This window comes from Nerophis ophidion, linkage group LG12, assembly GCF_033978795.1.
Source record: "Nerophis ophidion isolate RoL-2023_Sa linkage group LG12, RoL_Noph_v1.0, whole genome shotgun sequence".
NCBI classification, from domain to species: Eukaryota; Metazoa; Chordata; class Actinopteri; order Syngnathiformes; family Syngnathidae; genus Nerophis; species Nerophis ophidion.
In genome coordinates, this window is record NC_084622.1 from 56,047,569 (window position 1) to 56,068,752 (window position 21,184).

At 40.5% G+C, this 21,184-nt stretch overlaps 1 protein-coding gene across 3 annotated transcripts in view; it reads left to right on the forward strand.

The window, feature by feature from the left end:
* The window catches only part of btbd11b (BTB (POZ) domain containing 11b), a 312,209-nt gene that overhangs the window by 282,344 nt on the left and 8,681 nt on the right, over window positions 1–21,184 (forward strand). Inside the window, exons 7-14 of one of the 3 annotated variants that reach the window (XM_061917820.1) lie at window positions 1,813–1,977; window positions 7,276–7,369; window positions 7,490–7,625; window positions 10,546–10,766; window positions 10,859–11,037; window positions 17,991–18,096; window positions 18,296–18,398; window positions 20,902–20,983. In XM_061917820.1, coding sequence (XP_061773804.1) covers window positions 1,813–1,977; window positions 7,276–7,369; window positions 7,490–7,625; window positions 10,546–10,766; window positions 10,859–11,037; window positions 17,991–18,096; window positions 18,296–18,398; window positions 20,902–20,983 — 1,086 coding nt within the window. The remainder of the gene's footprint in view (window positions 1–1,812; window positions 1,978–7,275; window positions 7,370–7,489; window positions 7,626–10,545; window positions 10,767–10,858; window positions 11,038–17,990; window positions 18,097–18,295; window positions 18,399–20,901; window positions 20,984–21,184) is intronic. The other 2 variants (XM_061917821.1, XM_061917822.1) reach the window with 2 other exon arrangements.

Genomic DNA, 21,184 nt, shown 5'->3' on the forward strand with positions numbered 1-21,184 from the left:
TATTCTGATTCTGATTCTAATTAATTTAATTATTAATTGTCCAGGGTGTATTCCGCCTTCCGCCCCGAATGCAGCTGAGATAGGCTCCAGCACCCCCCGCAACCCCAAAAGAGATAGGAAATGAATGGATGTTTATCAATGACAACCAGCCACAAAGGAGATACAGTGGGGCAAAAAAGTATTTAGTCAGCCTCCGATTGTGTAAATTCTCCCACTTAAAATGATGACAGAGGTCTGTAATTTTCATCATAGGTACACTTCATCTGTGAGAGACAGAATGTGAAAAAATATAATCCAGGAGTTCACATTGCAGGGATTTTAAAAAAATGTACTTGTAAATTATGGTGGAAAATAAGTATTTGGTCAACCATTCAAAGCTCTCACTGATGGAAGGAGGTTTTGGCTCAAAATCTCACGATACATGGCCCCATTCATTCTTTCCTTAACACGGATCAATCGTCCTGTCCCCTTAGCAGAAAAACAGCCCCAAAGCATGATGTTTCCACCCCCATGCATCACAGTAGGTTTGGTGTTCCTGGGATCTAACTCAGTATTCTTTTTCCAAACACGACGAGTTGAGTTTATACCAAAAAGTTCTATTTTGGTTTCATCTGACCACCTGACATTCTCCCAATCCTCTGCTGTATCATCCATGGATCCATTTTGGTATAAACTCAACTCGTCGTGTTTGGAGGAAGAAGAATACTGAGTTGCATCTCAAGAACACCATACCTACTGTGAAGCATGGGGGTGGAAACATCATGCTTTGGGGCTGTTTTTCTGCTAAGGGGACAGGACGATTGATCCGTGTTTAGGAAAGAATGAATGGGGCCATGTATCGTCAGATTTTGAGGCAAAACCTCCTTCCATCAGTGAGAGCTTTGAATGGTTGACCAAATACATATTTTCCACCATAATTTACAAATAAATTCTTTAAAATTCCTACAATGTGAATTCCTGGATATTTTTTTTTCTTCACATTCTGTCTCTCACAGTTGAAGTGTACCTATGATGAAAATTACAGACCTCTGTCATCATTTTAAGTGGGAGAACTTGCACATTTGGTGGCTGACTAAATACTTTTTTTGCCTCACTGTACATGCTTAACCGACAGATTGACTCTTTAGAAAAAAATACTATAAACACTTTCACGCCACGGGTCTCACATAGTCCACCTGGCAGAGTGTGTGCCGATGTGAAAGACAACAACAAGCCTCATGATCCTGGTCCTGTCACCAACCATCGTGTTAGTGCTGATTTGCACTCATTAATCCTATTGACTCTTGGCCAGAGCACAAAGACCTGCTTCGTTTATGCCTCAATTTAGTCTGTAATTGATTAACTAATCATGTTATTTCTCCTTATCTCCATTCTAAACGTAGCCCAGTGACAATATTACAGTGCTAATTGGTGCCAAACCTTCATGTGACTCACACTGATTCATTGCATTTTCCCAGACCAGAGATATAGAGATAGATATAGAGAGGTCGGAGCCCGGTTTTAGAAAGCACAGTGGAGGGAGTAGAGATCAAAGAAAAGCCATTAGGATGAGACGTAACAAGACAGATCAATTTAGTGTGTTCATTAAAAGGTCAACATGCTGACAGGTTGTCCTCTGCAGCCCCAGGCCTCTCAGATAATTAGTCTCGTTGCCCCTGTAGAGCGTCCTGTGTTCGTGTCCACCGTGTAGAGGCTTGTCTTTTGCTGGCTTGGCCGTATCGTAGAGTTTAATGGCTTCATGTCTCTCTCTCATCCCTCCCTCCTTCCCACCGACCATCCGCCCCAAACCTCCTCTTGTGTCCCGTTCCCCAGGTGCCAAGCTCAGTGCACAAGCACCACTCAGTCTTTCCCGAAACGCGCCAGGCGACGCCCCTCACTTTTGCTGTGTCACATGGACATGTGCCTGTGGTGCAGGTAGTGACGTCCTCTCTCATCTGTGAATGTTCTCATGACCTCTCACTGTGCTTCAGCCTCATGGTTGGTCATCATCATTGTCTTCTTCTGTCTCTTTATTTCCATTTTCACATTGTCCCGGTTGTTGTTGGGGTTTTTTTTGCGTTCAATCCGACGGTCGATGTGCCTTTTACCGCCATGGATCAGACTCCATTAAGTGATTTGGAAAGTGAAACTTCAGACTAATTGTAATCGAAATAATTTAAGTAATCCAGTGTGCCCTCTAAATGATGTGCACACTGGGATTTACGTCATTTGTCTTGAACGGAAAATCATTAAACCCTGTGCCCCGCATTTTGATCCCTAAGGATGCATTAGAAATTAAAAAGTGTGTCGCAAATCATTTTCCAAGGTTTTCCTAGAGCAGAGGTCACCAACGGGGTGCCCGCGGGCACCAGGTAGCCCGTAAGGACTAGATGAGTAGCCCGCTGGCCTGTTCTAAAAATAGCTCAAATAGCAGCAATTACCAGTGAGCTGCCTCTAGTTTTTCAAATTTTATTTATTTACTAGCAAGCTGGTCTCGCTTTGCTTGACATTTTTAATTCTAAGAGAGACAAAACTCAAATAGAATTTGAAAATCCAAGAATTTTTTTTAAATACTTGGTCTTCACTTGTTTAAATAAATTCATTAATTGTTTTACTTTGCTTCTTATAACTTTCAGAAAGACAATTTTAGAGAAAAAATACAACCTTAAAAATGTTTTTAGGATTTTTAAACACATATACCTTTTTACATTTTGAATTACTTCCTCTTCTTTCCTGACAATTTAAATCAATGTTCAAGTAAATTAATTTTTTTTATTGTAAAGAATAATAAATTAATTTTAATTTAATTCTTCATTTTAGCTTCTGTTTTTTCGACAAAGAATATTTGTGAAATATTTCTTTGAACTTTTTATAGTTAAAATTCCCCCCAAAAATTCTGGCTTTGAATGGTTGACCAAATACTTATTTTCCACCATAATTTACAAATAAATTCTTTAAAATTCCTACCATGTGAATTCCTGGATTTTATTTTTCTCATTCTGTCTCTCACAGTTGAAGTGTACCTATGATAAAAATTATAGACCTCTGTTATCATTTTAAGGGGGAGAACTTGCACAATCGGTGGCTGACTAAATACTTTTTTGCCCCAATGTACCAACATTATGTGGTTTATTTTGTACATATGTTGCATCATCTATAAAAATACAAATATTTCATATTGCGAAATCCAATGGACACATTTAGAACAGCTGTTTTTTTCATTAAAAAATTTCAGGTCAATACTTATACTTAGCAGGCTCAGGATCCGGCTCTCAGGCTGTACGTTTGACACTCCTGAACTAAAGGAAGATAATTTTCAGATCCTCTCTAAACATGAGTAAAGCCTCCGAAAATGGATAAAAAAATATAAAGATGCTAGATTTTATTAAGAAAACGTCACTTAGAGCAGTGGTCTCCAACCACCGGTCTGGTGAAAAGTGTTTGGATGTATTCATTAAAGGCCTACTGAAATGAGATTTTCTTATTTAAACGGGGATAGCAGGTCCATTCAATCTGTCATACTTGATCATTTCGCGATATTGCCATATTTTTGCTGAAAGGATTTAGTAGAAAACATCGATGATAAAGTTCGCAACTTTTGGTAGCTAATGAAAAAGCCTTGCCTTTACCGGAAGTAGCAGACGATGACATCACTCGCGTGAGGGCTCCTCATCCTCACATTGTTAATAATAGGAGCCTCCAACAAAAAGAGCTATTCGGACCGAGAAAACGACAATTCCCCCATTAATTTGAGCGAGGATGAAAGATTTGTGATATTGAAGGACTAGAAAAAAATAAATAAAGTTTAAAAAAAAATAGCCGATTGCATTATCCTGGTAAATGTTTCTAGACACATTTACCAGGATAATTCAGGGAAATCCCTTATCTTTCTATTGCGTTGCTAGTGTTTTAGTGAGATTATATAGTACCTGATAGTCGGAGGGGTGTGTCCACGGGTGTCTTGACGCCAGTCTCTGAGTAATTAGTCACGGCAGCACAGCACGACAGAAGTTTCGCTGATCTCCAATAAGAGGCGACTTTTTACCACAATTTTCTCACCAAAACCTGCCGGTTGACAAGTGGTCGGGATCCATGTTCGCTTGACCGCTCTGATCCATAGTAAAGCTTTACCTCCGGAAATTTTAAACAAGGAAACACCGTGTGTTTGTGTGGCTAAAGGCTAAAGCTTCCTACCTCCATCTTTCTACTTTGACTTCTCCATTAATACTTGAAGAAATTGCAAAAGATTCAGCAACACAGATGTCCAGAATACTGTATAATTGCGCGATGAAAAGAGACGACTTTTAGCCGCCAGAGGTGTTGCGCTAATATGTCCCCTCCAACTCGAGACGTCACGCCCACGCGTAATCATATACGTGTCATCATTCCGCGACGTTTTCAACAAGAAACTCCGCAGAAAATTTTAAATTGTAATTTAGTAAACCAAACCGGCCGTATTGGCATGTGTTGCAATGTTAATATTTCATCATTGATATATAAACTATCAGACTGCGTGGTCGGTAGTAGTGGGTTTCAGTAGGCCTTTAAATCAATGTATCCTTGGTTGCCAAAAAGTGATACAAAGTAATAATTATATACATTGACACATCTCATCTAGGCAAACATTACTACATTGAATTAAACTTACCAATTAAGCCAACTCAAACATGTTCTGCCTCATGTCTGCTGCCTTAAGAGGAAGTGCACGAAAATGCTTCAAAATAAAAGCACTTCCTTTGTATGTGCGTGCGCGCCCTAGTGCATGTAATAATTTATATATACATACACACACAGACTATAATAACAATACAAATCTATAATGCTATCGATTCATTCTTAATTTATTCTTGATTCGATTTAATGATTTGTTCTGTCAAAATAGGACAAAATTGTGTTTAATCCACGGAGTTTTTAGTAAAGGTGAGTTAATCATTTTAAGTGTTATGCATTAGTATGTATTAAAAATAACAAGTTTAATAAACTTTTAAAAAAGGAACATGTTACTCACACTCAACATTTTTAAGTAAGTACAACTTTTCAAGTTTACATTACTTATTCTAATTAATTATTTTGAGCACTCGGGTTTACAGTGTATATTTAAAGACAAATCTTTACGTTTTTATTCATTATTTTGATCAAATTGTTCTCTTTTCTTGTTACTTTTTGCCCCATGGCTTGATTTGTCCATTTTTTAATTGTTTTTTATTTTTATTTTGTATTTCTACAATGTGCCACAAGTCCATGAAAAAGTGCATTCAACCAAAAAGTGATGAAATTGATAAAGATTGGGTTGCTTCTGGAGAGTTTATGTACGCCTACACGGTGGTGGTCTTGTGTAGGTGGATCCATGCTTGCGCCGTGAAAACTTCTGCCTCAGACATGATACATTGCTTATAAAGGCCTACTGAAACCCACTATTACCCAATCTGATAATTTATATATCAATGATGAAATATTAACATTGCAACATATGCCAATATGGCCTTTTTAGTTTATTAAATTGCAATTTTTAATTTCCCGCCGAGTTTCTTGTTGAAAACGTCGCGGAATGATGACGCGTGTTTGTGACGTCTCGGGTTGTAGCGGACATATTAGCCCAGCACCACACACGGCTAAAAGTCGTCTCTTTTAATCGCGCAATTAAACGGTATTCCGGACATCTGTGTTGCTGAATCTTTTGCAATTTGTTCAATTAATATTGGAGAAGTCAAAGTAGAAAGATGGAGGTGGGAAGGTTTAGCCTTTAGCCACACAAACACACGGTGATTCCTTGTTTAAAATTCCCGAAGGTGAAACTTTACTATGGATCAGAGCGCGGTCAAGCGAACATGGTTCCCGACTACATGTCAACCGGCAGTTTTCGGTGAGAAAATTGTGGGTAAAAAGTCGGTTCTTACCGGAGAAAAGGGGAGCTTGCGTCCTCCATGAAGCTGCCGTCGACTTCCCTGAGACACTGCGCGTCAAGACACCCGTGGAGACACCCTTCCGACTACCAGGTACTATTAAACTCACTAAAACACTAGCAACACAATAGAAAGATAAGGGATTTCCCAGAATTATCCTAGTAATATATACTGTGATAGTTTACATAGCAATTTGTATATTTTGTATATAATTCCTTGCTTCTAGTCTGTTTAATAGATGACATCAGTGTTTGAACCTGACAGTTGTATTCAGTGTTAAAAATATTATACGGCTCTCACGGAAATACATTTTAAAATAATTGGCTTTCAATTACCGGAGATCAGCTGAGCTTCCCTCGTCCATAAAGCTGCCATCGACTTCCCTGAGACATTGGCATCAACACACCCGTGGAGACACACCTTCGACTATCAGGTACTATTAAACTCACTAAAACACTAGCAACACAATAGAAAGATAATGGATTTCCCAGAATTATCCTAGTAAATGTGTCTAAAAACATCTGAATCCGTCCCAATGCAATCGCGTTTTTTTTTTTTTTCTCTAGTCCGTCGCTATCAATATCCTTAAACACAAATCTTTCCTCCTCGCCCAAATTAATGGGGAAATTGTCGTTTTCTCGGTCTGAATAGCTCTTTTTGTTGGAGGCTCCCATAAAAAACAATGTGAATATATGAGGAGCCATCAACATGTGACGTCATCATCTGCGACTTCCGGTAAAGTCAGGGCTTTTCTGTTAGCGACCGAAAGTTGCAAACTTTGTTGTGGATGTTCTCTACTAAATCCTTTCAGCAAAAATATGACAATATCGCGAAATGATCACGTATGACACATAGAATGGACCTGCTATCCCCGTTTAAATAAGAAAATCTAATTTCAGTAGGCCTTTAATGATCGTAATATTTAAATAATCTGTTACTTTAAATTGATTAATTGGCCAGCTCTAATTATAGCGTAGAGATAGCATACTGTAATATAACTTATAGAACTGAGAAGGAAATATTAATGTACTCTATGATTTGTGGCTATTTGTCAAGTTATCTATATTCTCCTTCTCTGTAAGTTAATGATAAAAAATGATCCCACTTCACATACATATTTTATCACGGACACTGGCAGGTATTATTTTTAATGAATGTGCAAGGCTGGGTAGAGCTCTTCAGGCTTTGCTTGGCTGACATTCTGCCTATTTCCAGTTTGTGTGCTAAACTAAAGATAGTGAGTGGCAGCTGGCTGCAGCTCCACAATTAATTCCAAGGCAGCCTGTATCCTAAATGAACAATCAAACATTCATTAACTCGGTCTTAGGTGAGAGAGAATCTCAAAGTCACCACACTTAAAGTCTTGTACCGTGTCCCAACCTTAACCCTGTAGCTGCTGCTGGATGCCAAAGCCACAGTGGAGGGATCCCTGCAAGACGGCATGGAGAACTACACCGAGACGCCGCTGCAGCTGGCTGCTGCTGCAGGTACGCACGAGCGTGTCAGCTTCTAACCAGCTCCATCTTCAGCCGAGTTTTAGAGAGCGTTATTTTGTGGTTTCTATTTATATTGTTTCGTGTGCCTGCTTAATTGCTTTTCATGCGCAGGTAACTTTGAGCTGGTGAGCCTGCTGCTGCAGCGGGGGGCCGACCCCATGGTGGGGACCATGTACCGCAATGGCATTTCTACAGCACCGCAGGGAGACATGAACTCTTATAGCCTGGCAGCTGCACACGGCCACAGGTGATGCACATTTTCACTTTATTACTGTAAATGGTAAACATCTACTTTCCATACTCTAAAGTGGGGAAAAAAAACACTCACACCTTGCTCATTCTTTGTCTGCACGATATAATTGCATACACTCCATAAACTGGAGCTCAGCAGTATACAGGACAATAAAATTGACACCTTGTGTGGGTCATTAGGTGGTTAAAATTCTGTGACGGAAGTTCTGTTGTTTTTCGTACATCTTGTTTTTTTACAGAACCTGCTCACAGAATATACAGTGGGGCAAAAAAGTATTTAGTCAGCCACCGATTGTGCAAGTTTTCCCACTTAAAATTATGACAGAGGTCTGTAATTTTCATCATAGGTACACTTCAACTGTGAGAGACAGAATGTGAAAAAAAAAAATCCAGGAATTCACATTGCAGGCATTTTAAAGAATTTATTTGTAAATTATGGCGGAAAATAAGTATTTGGTCAACCATTCAAAGTTCTCACTGATGGAAGGTTTGGGCTTAAAATCTCACGATACATGGCCCCATTCATTCTGTCCTTAACACGGATCACTCGTCCTGTCCCCTTAGCAGAAAAACAGCCCCAAAGCATGATGTTTCCACCCCCATGCTTCACAGTAGGTGTGGTGTTCTTGGGATCTAACTCAGTATTCTTTTTCCAAACACGACGAGTTGAGTTTATACCAAAAAGTTCTATTTTGGTTTCATCTGACCACATGACATTCTCCCAATCCTCTGCTGTATCATCCATGTATCCATTTTGGTATAAACTCAACTCGTCGTGTTTGGAGGAAGAAGAATACTGAGTTTCATCCCAAGAACACCACACCTACTGTGAAGCATGGGGGTGGAAACATCATGCTTTGGGGCTGTTTTTCCTCTTATTTACCTGCATTCAAAGACACAATCATTCAGCAAACATATTATTCTGTGGTAACAGAGCATTTTTTCATAGTTAATATGCCCTTTTCAATCATGCACAAAATCGGAAATAGAAAATCGATTCCGTTATAAGTCTTATACAGCGCACACATGAAACACTCGTAAGTCAAAAACTTAATGATCTGTTGTCCAAAAAGGTTTAAAAACTTGAGATAATGTTAAAGGTAAAGTCCAAACTGTCAGAGTTAGTTTGTGACGAACCCCAAGATGCAGAGATGAAGGCAGGCATTTAATGAGAAAACATGATTTAATTAAAGTATTAGAACAAGTACAAATAAAAGTGGTACAACCAAAAGCGCACACGAGGCGGATAACAAATTAAGGGAGCTAGCATGGGAGCTAGAGAAATAACAAAGGACCTTAACATGGAAGCTTGCAAAAACTAAAATGGTCTAGCGTCGAAGCTAGCGGGTAGCGAGCAGGAAAACAGAAGTTGTAACGTGTAGTAAAAAACAAACTGGAAGTAGGGAACAAAGAACAGTAAGCTACAAACATCTAACGGATAAAGCTTACCGCTACGCTGCAAATACAAGACACGGCACGACACCACAAGAGCGACATCGACAAGACAATAATCCAGCACTGACTGGAGGACAAAAGCAGGTAAAAATAGGAGTGGGCTGATTGACAACAGGTGTGGCCAGGTGCCAATGAACCGCAGCTGAGGAGAAACAGCGCACAGGGACATAAAAACAGGAAACAGACAAAATAAGGGCGCTGACAGGAACTAAAAACAAGAAATACTAAACACACACAGAGGAAAAACTAATACACAAACAAACTGTCAGTGACAAGCCTGATAACGGATAAAACTTACCGCACGCTGAAAAATACAAGACACGGCACGACACCACAAGAGCGACATCGACAAGACAATAATCCAGCACTGACTGGAGGACAAAAGCAGGTAAAAATAGGAGTGGGCTGATTGACACCAGGTGTGGCCAGGTGCCAATGAACCGCAGCTGAGGAGAAACAGCGCACAGGGACAAAAAAACAGGAAACAGACAAAATAAGGGTGCTGACAGGAACTAAAAACAAGAAATACTAAACACACACATAGGAAAAACTAATACACAAACAAACTGTCAGTGACAAGCCTGACACAAATGATTGTCACACACATTGTGTGTGGTTAAATTTGTCCTCTGCCTTTGACCCATCCCCATGTTCACACCCTGGGAGATGAGGGGAGCATTGAGCAGCAGCGAGCGCCGCGCTTGGGAATCATTTGGTGATTTAACCCCCAATTGCAACCTTTGATGCTGAGTGCCAAACAGGGAGGCAATGGGTCCCATTTTTATAATATTTGGTATGACTCTGGGTTTGAACTCACAACCTTCCAGTCACAGGGTGGACACTCTAACCCAGGGGTCGGGAACCTTTTTGGCTGAGAGAACCATACAAGCCAAATAATTTAAAAAGTATTTCTGTGAGAGCCATATAATATTTTTTTTAAGACTGAATACAACTAAATGCGTGTATTTTTAAGTAAGGCCAACATTTTTAGAGTATAATAAGTCTCTTATTCTTTTTAATAACATTGTTATTCTGAAGCTAACCGACAATAAATAAAATACTTCTTACCATTAATCCGACTTCTTGTACAGGTGCGGTAGAAAAGGGATGGATGGTTATAAAACATGAGAATGATTTATATTTCGAACGTTATTTTTGACACTGTGATTACCAGCGTAATTATTCATTACTTACCGTGTTAAGCAATGTCAGCTAAGATTTATCTGAGAGCCAGATGCAGTCATCAAAAGAGCCACATCTGGCTCTTAGAGCCATAGGTTCCCTACCACTGCTCTAACCACAAGGCCACTAAGCTGGTCTAATACTTCATATTTCTTATGACAATAAACAAAATAGTCGTTTAGTTGTTACTTTTGCGTCATGGCCAATGATGCAAATTAGATAATGCTTTCTAACAAACAACATGGAAATTCATCTCAATCTTGGTTTTCTCTTTCCAGAAATGTATTTCGTAAGCTGCTGTCTCACACGGAAAAGGGAAAAGGAGACGTTTTATCCCTAGAAGAGATTCTGGCAGAAGGCTCGGAGCTGGAAGGGAAAAGCTTGTCTGAGACGGACCTGATCAGAACAGGGAAAGCCAAACTGAAAGCTCTCAAAGAAGCCATGTATCACAGTTCCGAACACGGCCATGTTGACATCACCATAGACATACGGAGCCTCGGTTAGTTCACGCAGCATTTCATAATCTTTTGTCTATGTCAGAAATGTATTTTCCATGTCTTGCACATTGTTACATCTGTCCTGTGAACTAAGGGGTGCCATGGACACTGCACACTTGGATGGAGTCCCTGCGTACGTGTTTCTACCAGCACCGCCGACCGCTGATCCAGGGTATTCTCAAAGAATTCAGCTGCATTGAAGAGGAAGAGTACACGGAAGAGCTCATCACGCACGGCCTGCCTCTCATGTTCCAGATCCTCAGAGCCAGCAAGGTACACAGTGTCATGCTCTCCTCTCTGTAGTTTTTTGTTTGTTTTGTTTTAGCATATTTTTGGGACTTTTTTGTTTGCATGTCTTTTCACGAGGGTATCAGTGAACCTTACTTAATAACTAGCATATTTTTCAGACTGTAAGTCGCTACAGAGTAGAGATGCGCGGATAGGCAATTTTGTCATCCGCATCCGCATCTCCAAAGTTGTCATCCACCCGCCGTCACCCGAACCAACATTTTATCAGGACCGTACGCGCCCGCCAACCGCCCGCTGAAATACATCAGAGATTGTCCGCCTTTACCACTCACAGAGCTGTTTATACCTGTTTCCCAGAGTAACGATGACACTTGGAGCCGCTAACGTTCCCGCGACTATCCAATAGCGTTCATACTGATTACAAGAATAAGGGCGTGCTGTGAAGCCATCGCCTTACACACCTTCAACATGTACGAACAGATAGTTGGTCCGGCAACATGTTGTGTGCAACGTCCGCAATTACACGTTCAAGATTGAAAGGCATACTTGGTGATACAGAGTACACTGATGGTTGTGATATAAACAACTTTAACACTTACTAATATGCGCCACGCTGTGAAGCCACACCCAACAAGATTGACAAACACATTTTGGGAGAACATCCTCACAGTAACACAACATAAACGCAACACAACAAATACCCATAACCCTTTGTATTCATGACACTTCCTGAATATATTTTACATCACCCCGCCCACCTTACCGACGCACGGGGGGGATTTTGCTGCTAGGGGGTGTATAAAATAGTCAGGAGTTGTCATGAATACAAAGGATTATGGGTATTTGTTGTGTTGCGTTTATGTTGTGTTACTGTGAGGATTTTCTCCCGAAATGTGTTTGTCGTTCTTAATTGGTGTGGCTTCACAGCGTGGCGCATATTACTAAGAGTGTTAAAATTATTTATATCACAACCATTAGTGTACTCTGTGTCACCCAGTATGCCTTGCAGTTGTGTGCGTGTTACTGCGGAAAACACACAACATGATGCTGGACTGACAAGCAGATTGTACATGTTGTAGTAGGCGGCAAAGCCAATGTCTTCATAGCACGCCCTAATACTTATCTGGGTGACTACCGGGAGTCATTCAGGAGAATAATAGCGTCTCTTATTGTCTTCTTCGCTTTATGACACGGGTCTTAAATGGCACTTTGAATGGCAAAGAATACCGATCACAGAACCATGCATATCAAATATTTCCGGATGGTTCAACCGCCACCCACCCGAATGTAATTAAAATCAATTTTTTCGTCATGTCAAATGCCCGACCCGCGGTTTATCCGCGGACTCTGCGGATGAGATCGCAAACCGCGCATCTCTACTACAGAGTATACATCGCACCGGCCGAAAATGCACAATAAAGAAGGAAAAAAACATATATACGTCGCACTGGAGTATAAGTCGCATTTTTAGGGGGACATTTATTTGATAAAACCCAACACCAAGAATAGAAATTTGAAAGGCAATTTAAAATAGATAAAGAATAGTGAACAACAGGTTGAATAAGTGTACGTTATATGACGCATAAATAACCAGCTGAGAACGTTCCTGGTATGTTAATGCAACACATCATGTTATAGTTATTTGATGTCATTCAAATAACTATAACATATAGAACATGCTATACGTTTACCAAACAATCTGTCACTCCCGATCGCTAAATCCAATGAAATATTCTTCCTCGGTGTTGCCTCTGGTATGCGCTCGCTAGCGTCCTTTCTTTCTGCTGCTCGATTGCTGTTCTCTGCAGCATATTTCACTACGTCCAGCTTGTAATCTGCAGTAAATCATTTCCTTTTCGGCGCCATTTTAGTTCACTCCTTCTCAGTTTTTATAAGTTACCGCCAATGTTAATGTGATCCATTTTAATGGCTCTGTCACGCCAAATTTCTTCCCCTCTACAAAAACCTTCCCCCCGGAAGACATTTGGCGTGACAGCCCCTCTAATGCCTGAAGGACCCCAATGAGGGCGTGATAATACCAAGTTATATGACTCTTAAGGGTTACAGCTGCAAAATTAGCGAAGCAAAAATAGCTTGAAAGGATTAGTATGCTGGAATGCTAATGTTTTTTCCTCACTGTTATTTTTCACCAATGACAATCAGCCAATTATAATGCTTTTAAAACAGGCAGCTGTGTGGGTGGCTTTAAGCAAGTTATATGACTCTGAAGGGTTACAACTGCAAAATTAGCGAAGCAAAAATAGCTTGAAAGGATTAGCATGCTGGAATGCTAATATTTTTTCCTCACCGTTATTTTTCACCAATGACAATCAGCCAATTATAATGCTTTTAAAACAGGCAGCTGTGTGGGCTGCTTTAAGGTCCTTCCAACCTCATCGGGGTCCTTCAGGCATTAGAGGGGTTGTCACGCCAAATGTCTTCCGGGGGGAAGGTTTTTGTAGGAGGGAAGAAATTTGGCATGACAGCTCCGTCAGTAGCATATAGCATATAGCAGTTAGCATATAATGACCCACAATGCACTTCTGCCATGACCCCCCCCGCCGAATTTTTATTGGTTGTCGTGTGAATGACGATTGCTGACATGTCTGTTACGATTGCGGAAATTTTCTTCGTCGCTCACGCGAATGAGATAAATAATATATTATTTGATATTTTACGGTAATGTGTTAATAATTTAACACATAAGTCGCACCCACGGCCAAAGTACGAAAAAAACGTTGACTTATAGTCCGAAAAATACGGTACTGGAGTATCTGCTATCTCACTTAAATTCCTAGCAGGCACAAGACATGAAAACAACATTGAGAACTTTTTGAATTAGGTCCTGACTTTGAGCAACTCAAACCTAACGTTGGAACACGATGCTTTTTGACAACGTTTAATCAACGCTGGGTTCTGATGTTGATTCGACCATTGGATTTTGGCAATTTTCGATCATATACTTTACAACACAGATAAAACGCTGAAACAACCATTGAAATGCAAGTTCTCCCCCTTAAAATGATAACAGGCGCAGTGGGAGAGTGGCCGTGCGCAACCCGAGGGTCACTGGTTCAAACCCCACCTAGAACCAACCTCGTCACGTCCGTTGTGTCCTGAGCAAGACACTTCACCCTTGCTCCTGATGGGTGCTGGTTGGCGCCTTGCATGGCAGCTCCCTCCATCAGTGTGTGAATGTGTGTGTGAATGGGTAAATGTGGAAGTAGTGTCAAAGCGCTTTGAGTACCTTGAAGGTAGAAAAGCGCTATACAAGTACAACCCATTTATCATTTATTATTTTAAATGACCATTGAAATTTGGTAATTTCCCCACCAACAGCGTGGCTACAATGTTGGACATCAGATGTCTCCATCCAGGGTTGGAATCGGGGGTTAAATAACCAAAAAATGAATCCCGGGCGCAGCACCGCTGCTGTCCACTGCTCCCCTCACCTCCCAGGGGGTGAACAAGGGCAGAGGACACATTTCACCACACCTAGTGTGTGTGTGACAATCATTGGTACATTAACTTAACTTTAACTAACTTTTGGATTATTTTGAGTCTGTGTACTTGATTTATATTATTTATTGTATAATGTGTTTGGGTGTCACTAAAAACTTGCGAGAGGAGGAATCACATGAATTAAAACACATATTAAGCTCACAAATGTAGTCGGAGGTAAGCAAGTATGCTGTGTGTTGACCTTTGGTCTATTTTGAGTCTGCAGTTTTTCAAAGTCAGTTAATCAAAGTTCATTTACAGTCGTGGTCAAATGTTTACATACACCTGTAAAGAACATAATATCAGGGCTCCAATAATTTCTACAACCCTTGTTTTTTTGTGATAGAGTGATTGGAGCACATACTTGTTTGTCACAAAAAACATTCATGAGTTTTGGTTCCTTTACGAATTTATTATGGGTCTACTGAAGATGTGACCAAATCTGCTGTGTCAAAAGTATAAATACAGCATTGTTAATATTTGGTTACATGTCCCTTGGCAAGTTTCACCGCAATAGGGCGCTTTTGGTAGCCATCTCCAAGCTTCTGGCAAGTTTCTGGTTGAAATTTTGACCACTCCTCTTGAGAAAATTGGTGCAGTTCAGCGAAAGGTTGGGAGTTCAAACCCCGGCCGAGTCATACCAAAGACCATAAAAATGGGACTGATTACTTCTTTGCTTGGCATGCATCAAGGGTTGGAATTGGGGGTTAAATCACCACAAATGATTCCCGGGCGCGGCACCGCTGCTGCCTACTGCTCCCCTCACCTCCCAGGGGGTGAACAAGGGAATGGGTCAAATACAAAGGGCAAATTTCGCCACACCTAGTCCTAGTGTGTGTGTGACAATCTTTACTTTAACTTTAACTTTAAATTTGTTGGTTTTCTAACATTGACTTGTTTCTTCAGCATTGTCCACACGTTTAAGTCAGGACCTTAGGAAGGCCATTTTAAAACCTTAATTGTAGCCTGATTTAGTCATTCCTTTACCACTTTTGACGTGTGTTCGGGGGCATTGTCCTGTTGGAACACCCATCCATCCATCCATCCATTTTCTACCGCTTACTCCCTTTTGGGGTCGCGGGGGGCGCTGGCGCCCATCTCAGCTACAATCGGGCGGAAGGCGGGGTACACCCTGGACAAGTCGCCACCTCATCGCAGGGCCAACACAGATAGACAGACAACATTCACACTCACATTCACACACTAGGGCCAATTTTAGTGTTGCCAATCAACCTATCACTGCGCCCAAAACCCAACCTCCGGGCTGATGATTTTAGGTTGTCCTGAACAATCCTTTTTTATTGTCCAATCTACTCTCTGTGAAGCACTAGTTCCATTGGCAGCAAAACAGTCCCACAGCATAATACTACCACCCCCATGCTTGACGGTAGGTTTGGTGTTCCTGGGATTAAAGGCCTCACCTGTCACACCTATGGATTATGTTTTGTTTTGGTCATGTTATGTTTTGTTTTTTGGACACTCAGTTCTTGCGTTTGCACTTCCTTATTTTCTTGGTTTCCATAGTAACTCATTCGTTTCCACCTTGTCTCCAAGTCACCCCCCGGTCCTCAGTTCTCACACCTGCTAATCATTATCATAGTCATTATTCAAGCCATTCTGTTTCTGTCTTCGTCCTGGCAACTTTACTGACCGACATACCTACTGATACCTTAGCCACATTTCCATGTACCTACATTTATGCCTTGCTGTTCGTTTTTTGACCACGGTCCTCGGTTCTCACACCTGCTAATCATTATCATAATCATTATCATAGTCATTATTTAAGCCATTCTGTTTCTGTCTTCGTCCTGGCAACTTTACTTACCGACATACCTACTGATACCTTACCCACATTTCCATGTACCTACCTTCATGCCTTGCTGTTCGTTTTTTGACCACGCCACGTAAGTTTTGTATTTACGTATGCCTCAGTGCAAGTTTTTGGTTTGTTTTTCATGCCACAGCGCAAGTGTTTTTGAGTCACGTTTTTAGTTTACAGCCTTTGTTCTAGTCCAGTGGTTCTTAACCTGGATTCGATCGAACCGTAGAGGTTCGGTGAGTCGGGCTCAGGGGTTCGGCGGAGGTCTAGACACACCCGACTCATCGTGTAAATACAAACTTCTCCCTATCGGCGTATTACGGATACGGTAACAGCAGAAGTCACACTGATTTGCAGGTGTGTAATTTGTTTTGAGTTTATGCACTGTGTTGGTTTTGTCCTTTGAAGAAGGTGATGTTCATGCACGGTTCATTTTGTGCACCAGTAAAAAAAACATGGTAACACTTTAGTATGGGGAACATTCACCATTAATTAGTTGCTTATTAACATGCAAAATAGTAACTTATTGGCTTTTAACTAGTCATTATTAAGTACTTATTAATGCCTTATTCGGCATGAACTTATTATAACCCTAACCCTCTAACCCTAACCAATTAACTCTAAGTCGTTGTTACTTGGAATATGTTCCATTAGTGTCCAAATAGCTCCAACTTAAGTCTTTGTTACTTAGAATATGTTCCCCATACTAAGGTGTTACCGAAAACATATAACTTTGGCTTGAATTTGAAAAAAAAAAAAATAATAATAATATTTTTTACTAAAGAAGGGTTCGGTGAATGCGCATATAAAACTCGTGGGGTTTGGTACCTCCAAAAAAGTTAAGACCCACTGTTCTAGTTATTTGTTTTTGTAGCCAAGTATTTGTTCTCCGCCACTGTGCGCGCCCTTTGTTTGCCTTTTTGTGTTGTTTTGTTAGAATATCAAATAAATATGTACTCACGTTTACGCCTGTCTCGTCCTAAATATTCTCCGCATCGACGAAACAATCCAAGTCCAAGTCCATGTGTGACATCACCTTTTCTCCTCTAAACATATTGCTGGGTATTGTGGCCAAACAGCTCAATTTTTGTTTCATCCGACATCACATGGACAAAGATAAAACCTTCTACAGGAAAGTTCTGTGGTCATCGCATCGCAGTCATTCTACGACTCGGCTAAATGGTGCACGTACCCCGTACTGACCCGCGTCCCGTGTCAGGGGAGAGGAATTGCACCGTGCATGGCCCGCGGGTCGCTAGCCCAACTCGATGGTTATGTCGTCGAATGTCAATTTCCTCCGTCTATTCTCCACGGCATAGACACCTATTTATTCCTGCTGGATGTTACGAGCTTTTTTTTCTGGTGTCAAGCTTCATTAAGAGCAAACTGTCTGACTGCACAGGGGGGGTGGCGGTCTTGTAGCAAATTAAACTGCTCCTTCGTTCCCCTTCTGCTTTGGCAACACACACACACACGCACACACACACAGGCGAGATGGGAATAACTCCGGGAGCATCCTTGTCTTGTCCTTTTTCTTTTTCACAGTTGTACTTCCTGCTCATCTCTTAGGAGCCATTGGTGTAAAATGGATCCAATGCACATTTTGTACGTGTGAAATGAAACGTTCAACGTGTGCCACTTTGTGTGTTTTGGTCAGAACGAAGTGATCAGCCAGCAGCTGTCGGCTATTTTCACCCAGTGTTACGGGCCCTATCCCGTCCCCAAACTGGCAGAGATCAAGCGCAAGCAGACGTCGCGCCTCGGTGAGAGTCTGTCACTGTGTGGTTAGAGAGATGCTGTGTTATGCCCAGCATCAGCATGCAATAAAAAGCCAGCTGTGTGATATCAAAGTAACGACAGAAAAGGGACAGAGCGCCCTCTAGTGTCTGACAGTTAAAAGTAAAACATGAATTACTTTGGAGCTTTTTCACTTATAAATAAAACCGGGTTTGTATCTTATAGATCCTCACTTCCTCAACAATAAGGAGATGTCAGATGTGACTTTTTTGGTGGAAGGGAAACCTTTCTACGCCCATAAAGTCCTGCTCTTCACAGCCTCCAACAGGTACATTTCACCAGAAACTAACAGTATGTTGTATTTTATGACTGATTGCACGTTTAAAGGCCTACTGAAACCGACTACTACCGACCACGCAGTCTGATAGTTTATATATCAATGATGAAATATTAACATTGCAACACATGCCAATACGGCCTTTTTAGTTTACTGAATTGCAATTTTAAATTTCCTGCGGAGTTTCTTGTTGAAAACGTCGCAGAATGGTAGGAAATATTAGCGCGGCTAAAAGTCGTCTCGTTTCATCGTGCAATTACACAGTATTCTGGACATCTGTGTTGCTGAAACTTTTGCAATTTGTTCAATTAATAATGGAGAAGTCAAAGTAGAAAGATGGAGTTGGGAAGCTTTAGCCTTTAGCCACACAAACACATGGTGTTTTCTTGTTTAAAATTCCCGGAGGTGAAGCTTTACCATGGATCAGAGCGGTCAAGCGAACATGGTTCCCGACCACTTGTCAACCGGAAGGTTTCGGTGAGAAAATTGGGTTAAAAAGTCGCCTCTTACCGGAGATCTGTGGAGTTTGCGCCGTCCTTCTAACCGCCGTCGACTTCCCTCAGACACTGACCTCCAGACACCCGTGGACACACCCTCTCCGACTATCAGGTACTATTTAATCTCACTAAAGCACTAGCAACACAATAGAAAGATAAGGGATTTCCCAGAATTATCCTAGTAAATGTGTCTAAAAACATCTGAATCCGTCCCATTGCAATCGCCTTTTTTTTTCTTCTAGTCCTTCGATATCAATATCATCATCCACGAATCTTTCATCCTCGCTCAAATTAATGGGGAAATTGTTGTTTTCTTGGTCCAAAACGCTCTTGCTGCTGGAGGCTCCCATTAAAAACAATGTGAGGATGTGAGGAGCCCTCACCCTTGTAACAGCATCGTCTGCAACTTCCGGTGCAGGCAAGGCTTTTTTATCAGCACCAAAAGTTGATTACTTTATCGTCGATGTTCTCTACTAAATCTTTTCAGCAAAAATATGGCAATATCGCGAAATGATCAAGTATGACACATAGAATGGACCTGCTATCCCCGTTTAAATAAGAAAATCTCATTTCAGTAGGCCTTTAAATGATGATAATGACTTGTACATTGCTTTACAGGCTGCTTAAAAATTGTTTTAGGTTAATTATTTTTCAACTATGGCTGCCCTTTCATCCTCGTGTACACAGCTCAGTGGTCTTGTGGTTAGAGCGTCCGCCCCGAGACTGGGAGGTCGTGAGTTCAAACCATAGTCATACCAAAGACTACAATAAAATGGGAGCCATTGTCTCTCTCCTGAGCATCAAAGGTTGGAATTGGGGGGGTAAATGAAAAAAATGATTCCCGAGCGCGGTGCACGCTGCTGCTCACTGCTCCCCTCACTTCCCAGGGTGTGAACATGGGGATGGGTCAAATGCAGAGGACAAATTTCACCACACCTGGTGTGGGTTTGTGACTATCGTTTGGGACTTAAATTTTACTGTATACACTAACCCAGGGGTGTCAAGAAAAATCTACTCCCAAGTGGGCCGGACTGGCAAAATCACGGCACAATAACTTAAAAATAAAAACAAGTTCAGATTGTTTTCTTTGTTTAAAAATAGGACAAGCACCTACTGAAATTGTACAAAATATAATGGGTTTTTTTTTACACTTACAAGTTGCAGTTAATATTATTCAATATTTATGTGTTGTAAGTTATACTTTCTGAATAAATCATGTGATCAGTCAACTCATTGGTGCTAATTTTCAATCTATCAAGATAAAATAAAATTTAAATGTCAAGATAAACTGAATTTACAGGATGTTGTTTATGTAGTTTGATCATTTCCTTGAACATCATGTGGTTTATTTTGTACATATGTAGCATCATCTACAAAGATACAAAGAATTGCTATTGCGACATCCAGTGGACACATATAGAACTGCTGTTTCTTTCATTTTAAAAATTCAGGTAAATTTTTATACATAGAAAATCACAGCATGATAACTTAAAGATAAAGATGACTTCAGATTGTTTTCTTTGTTTAAAAATAGAACAAGGACATTCTGAAAATGTATAAATCATAATGTTGTTGTTTTTTTTTTTGTTTTTTTTTACACTTACATGTTGCGGTTGATAGTATTCTATCTTTATTGGTCATTATTTATACTTTCTGAATTCATTATGTGACCAGTCAGCTCATTGGTGTTAATTTTCAATCTATCAGAATAAAAAAATTGTATCAAAATCAAATTACCGTTTGTTATTTATGTAGTTGGATCATTTTCCTCAAACATCATGTGGTTTATTTTGTACATATTAAGCATCATCTACCAAGATACAAAGAATTGCTATTGCGACATCCAGTGGACACATTTAGAACAGTTTCTTTCATTGAACATTTTCAGGTTAATTTTTATACTTAGCAAACTCATCCCGCGGGCCAGATAAAACCTGTTCGCGGGCCTGATCCTAACCCTGCACTAACCTTTTCAATGTCTTTTTTTTTCTTTGAAGGTTCAAAACTCTTCTGGCAAACAGGCCTTGTGGTGAAAACACCTGCATTGAAATAAGCCATGTGAAATATCACATCTTTCAGGTAAAGCAGCTTGAATGACAGTTAGGGGTGTAACAACTAGTTTTAACAATGATTTGATTCCATTCATTACTTGTGGTTGCTAATACGATTCACAGACAATATATACAGTGGGGCAAAAAAGTATTTAGTCAGCCACTGATTGTGCAAGTTCTCCCACTTAAAATGATGACAGAGGTCTGTAATTTTCATCATAGGTAGACT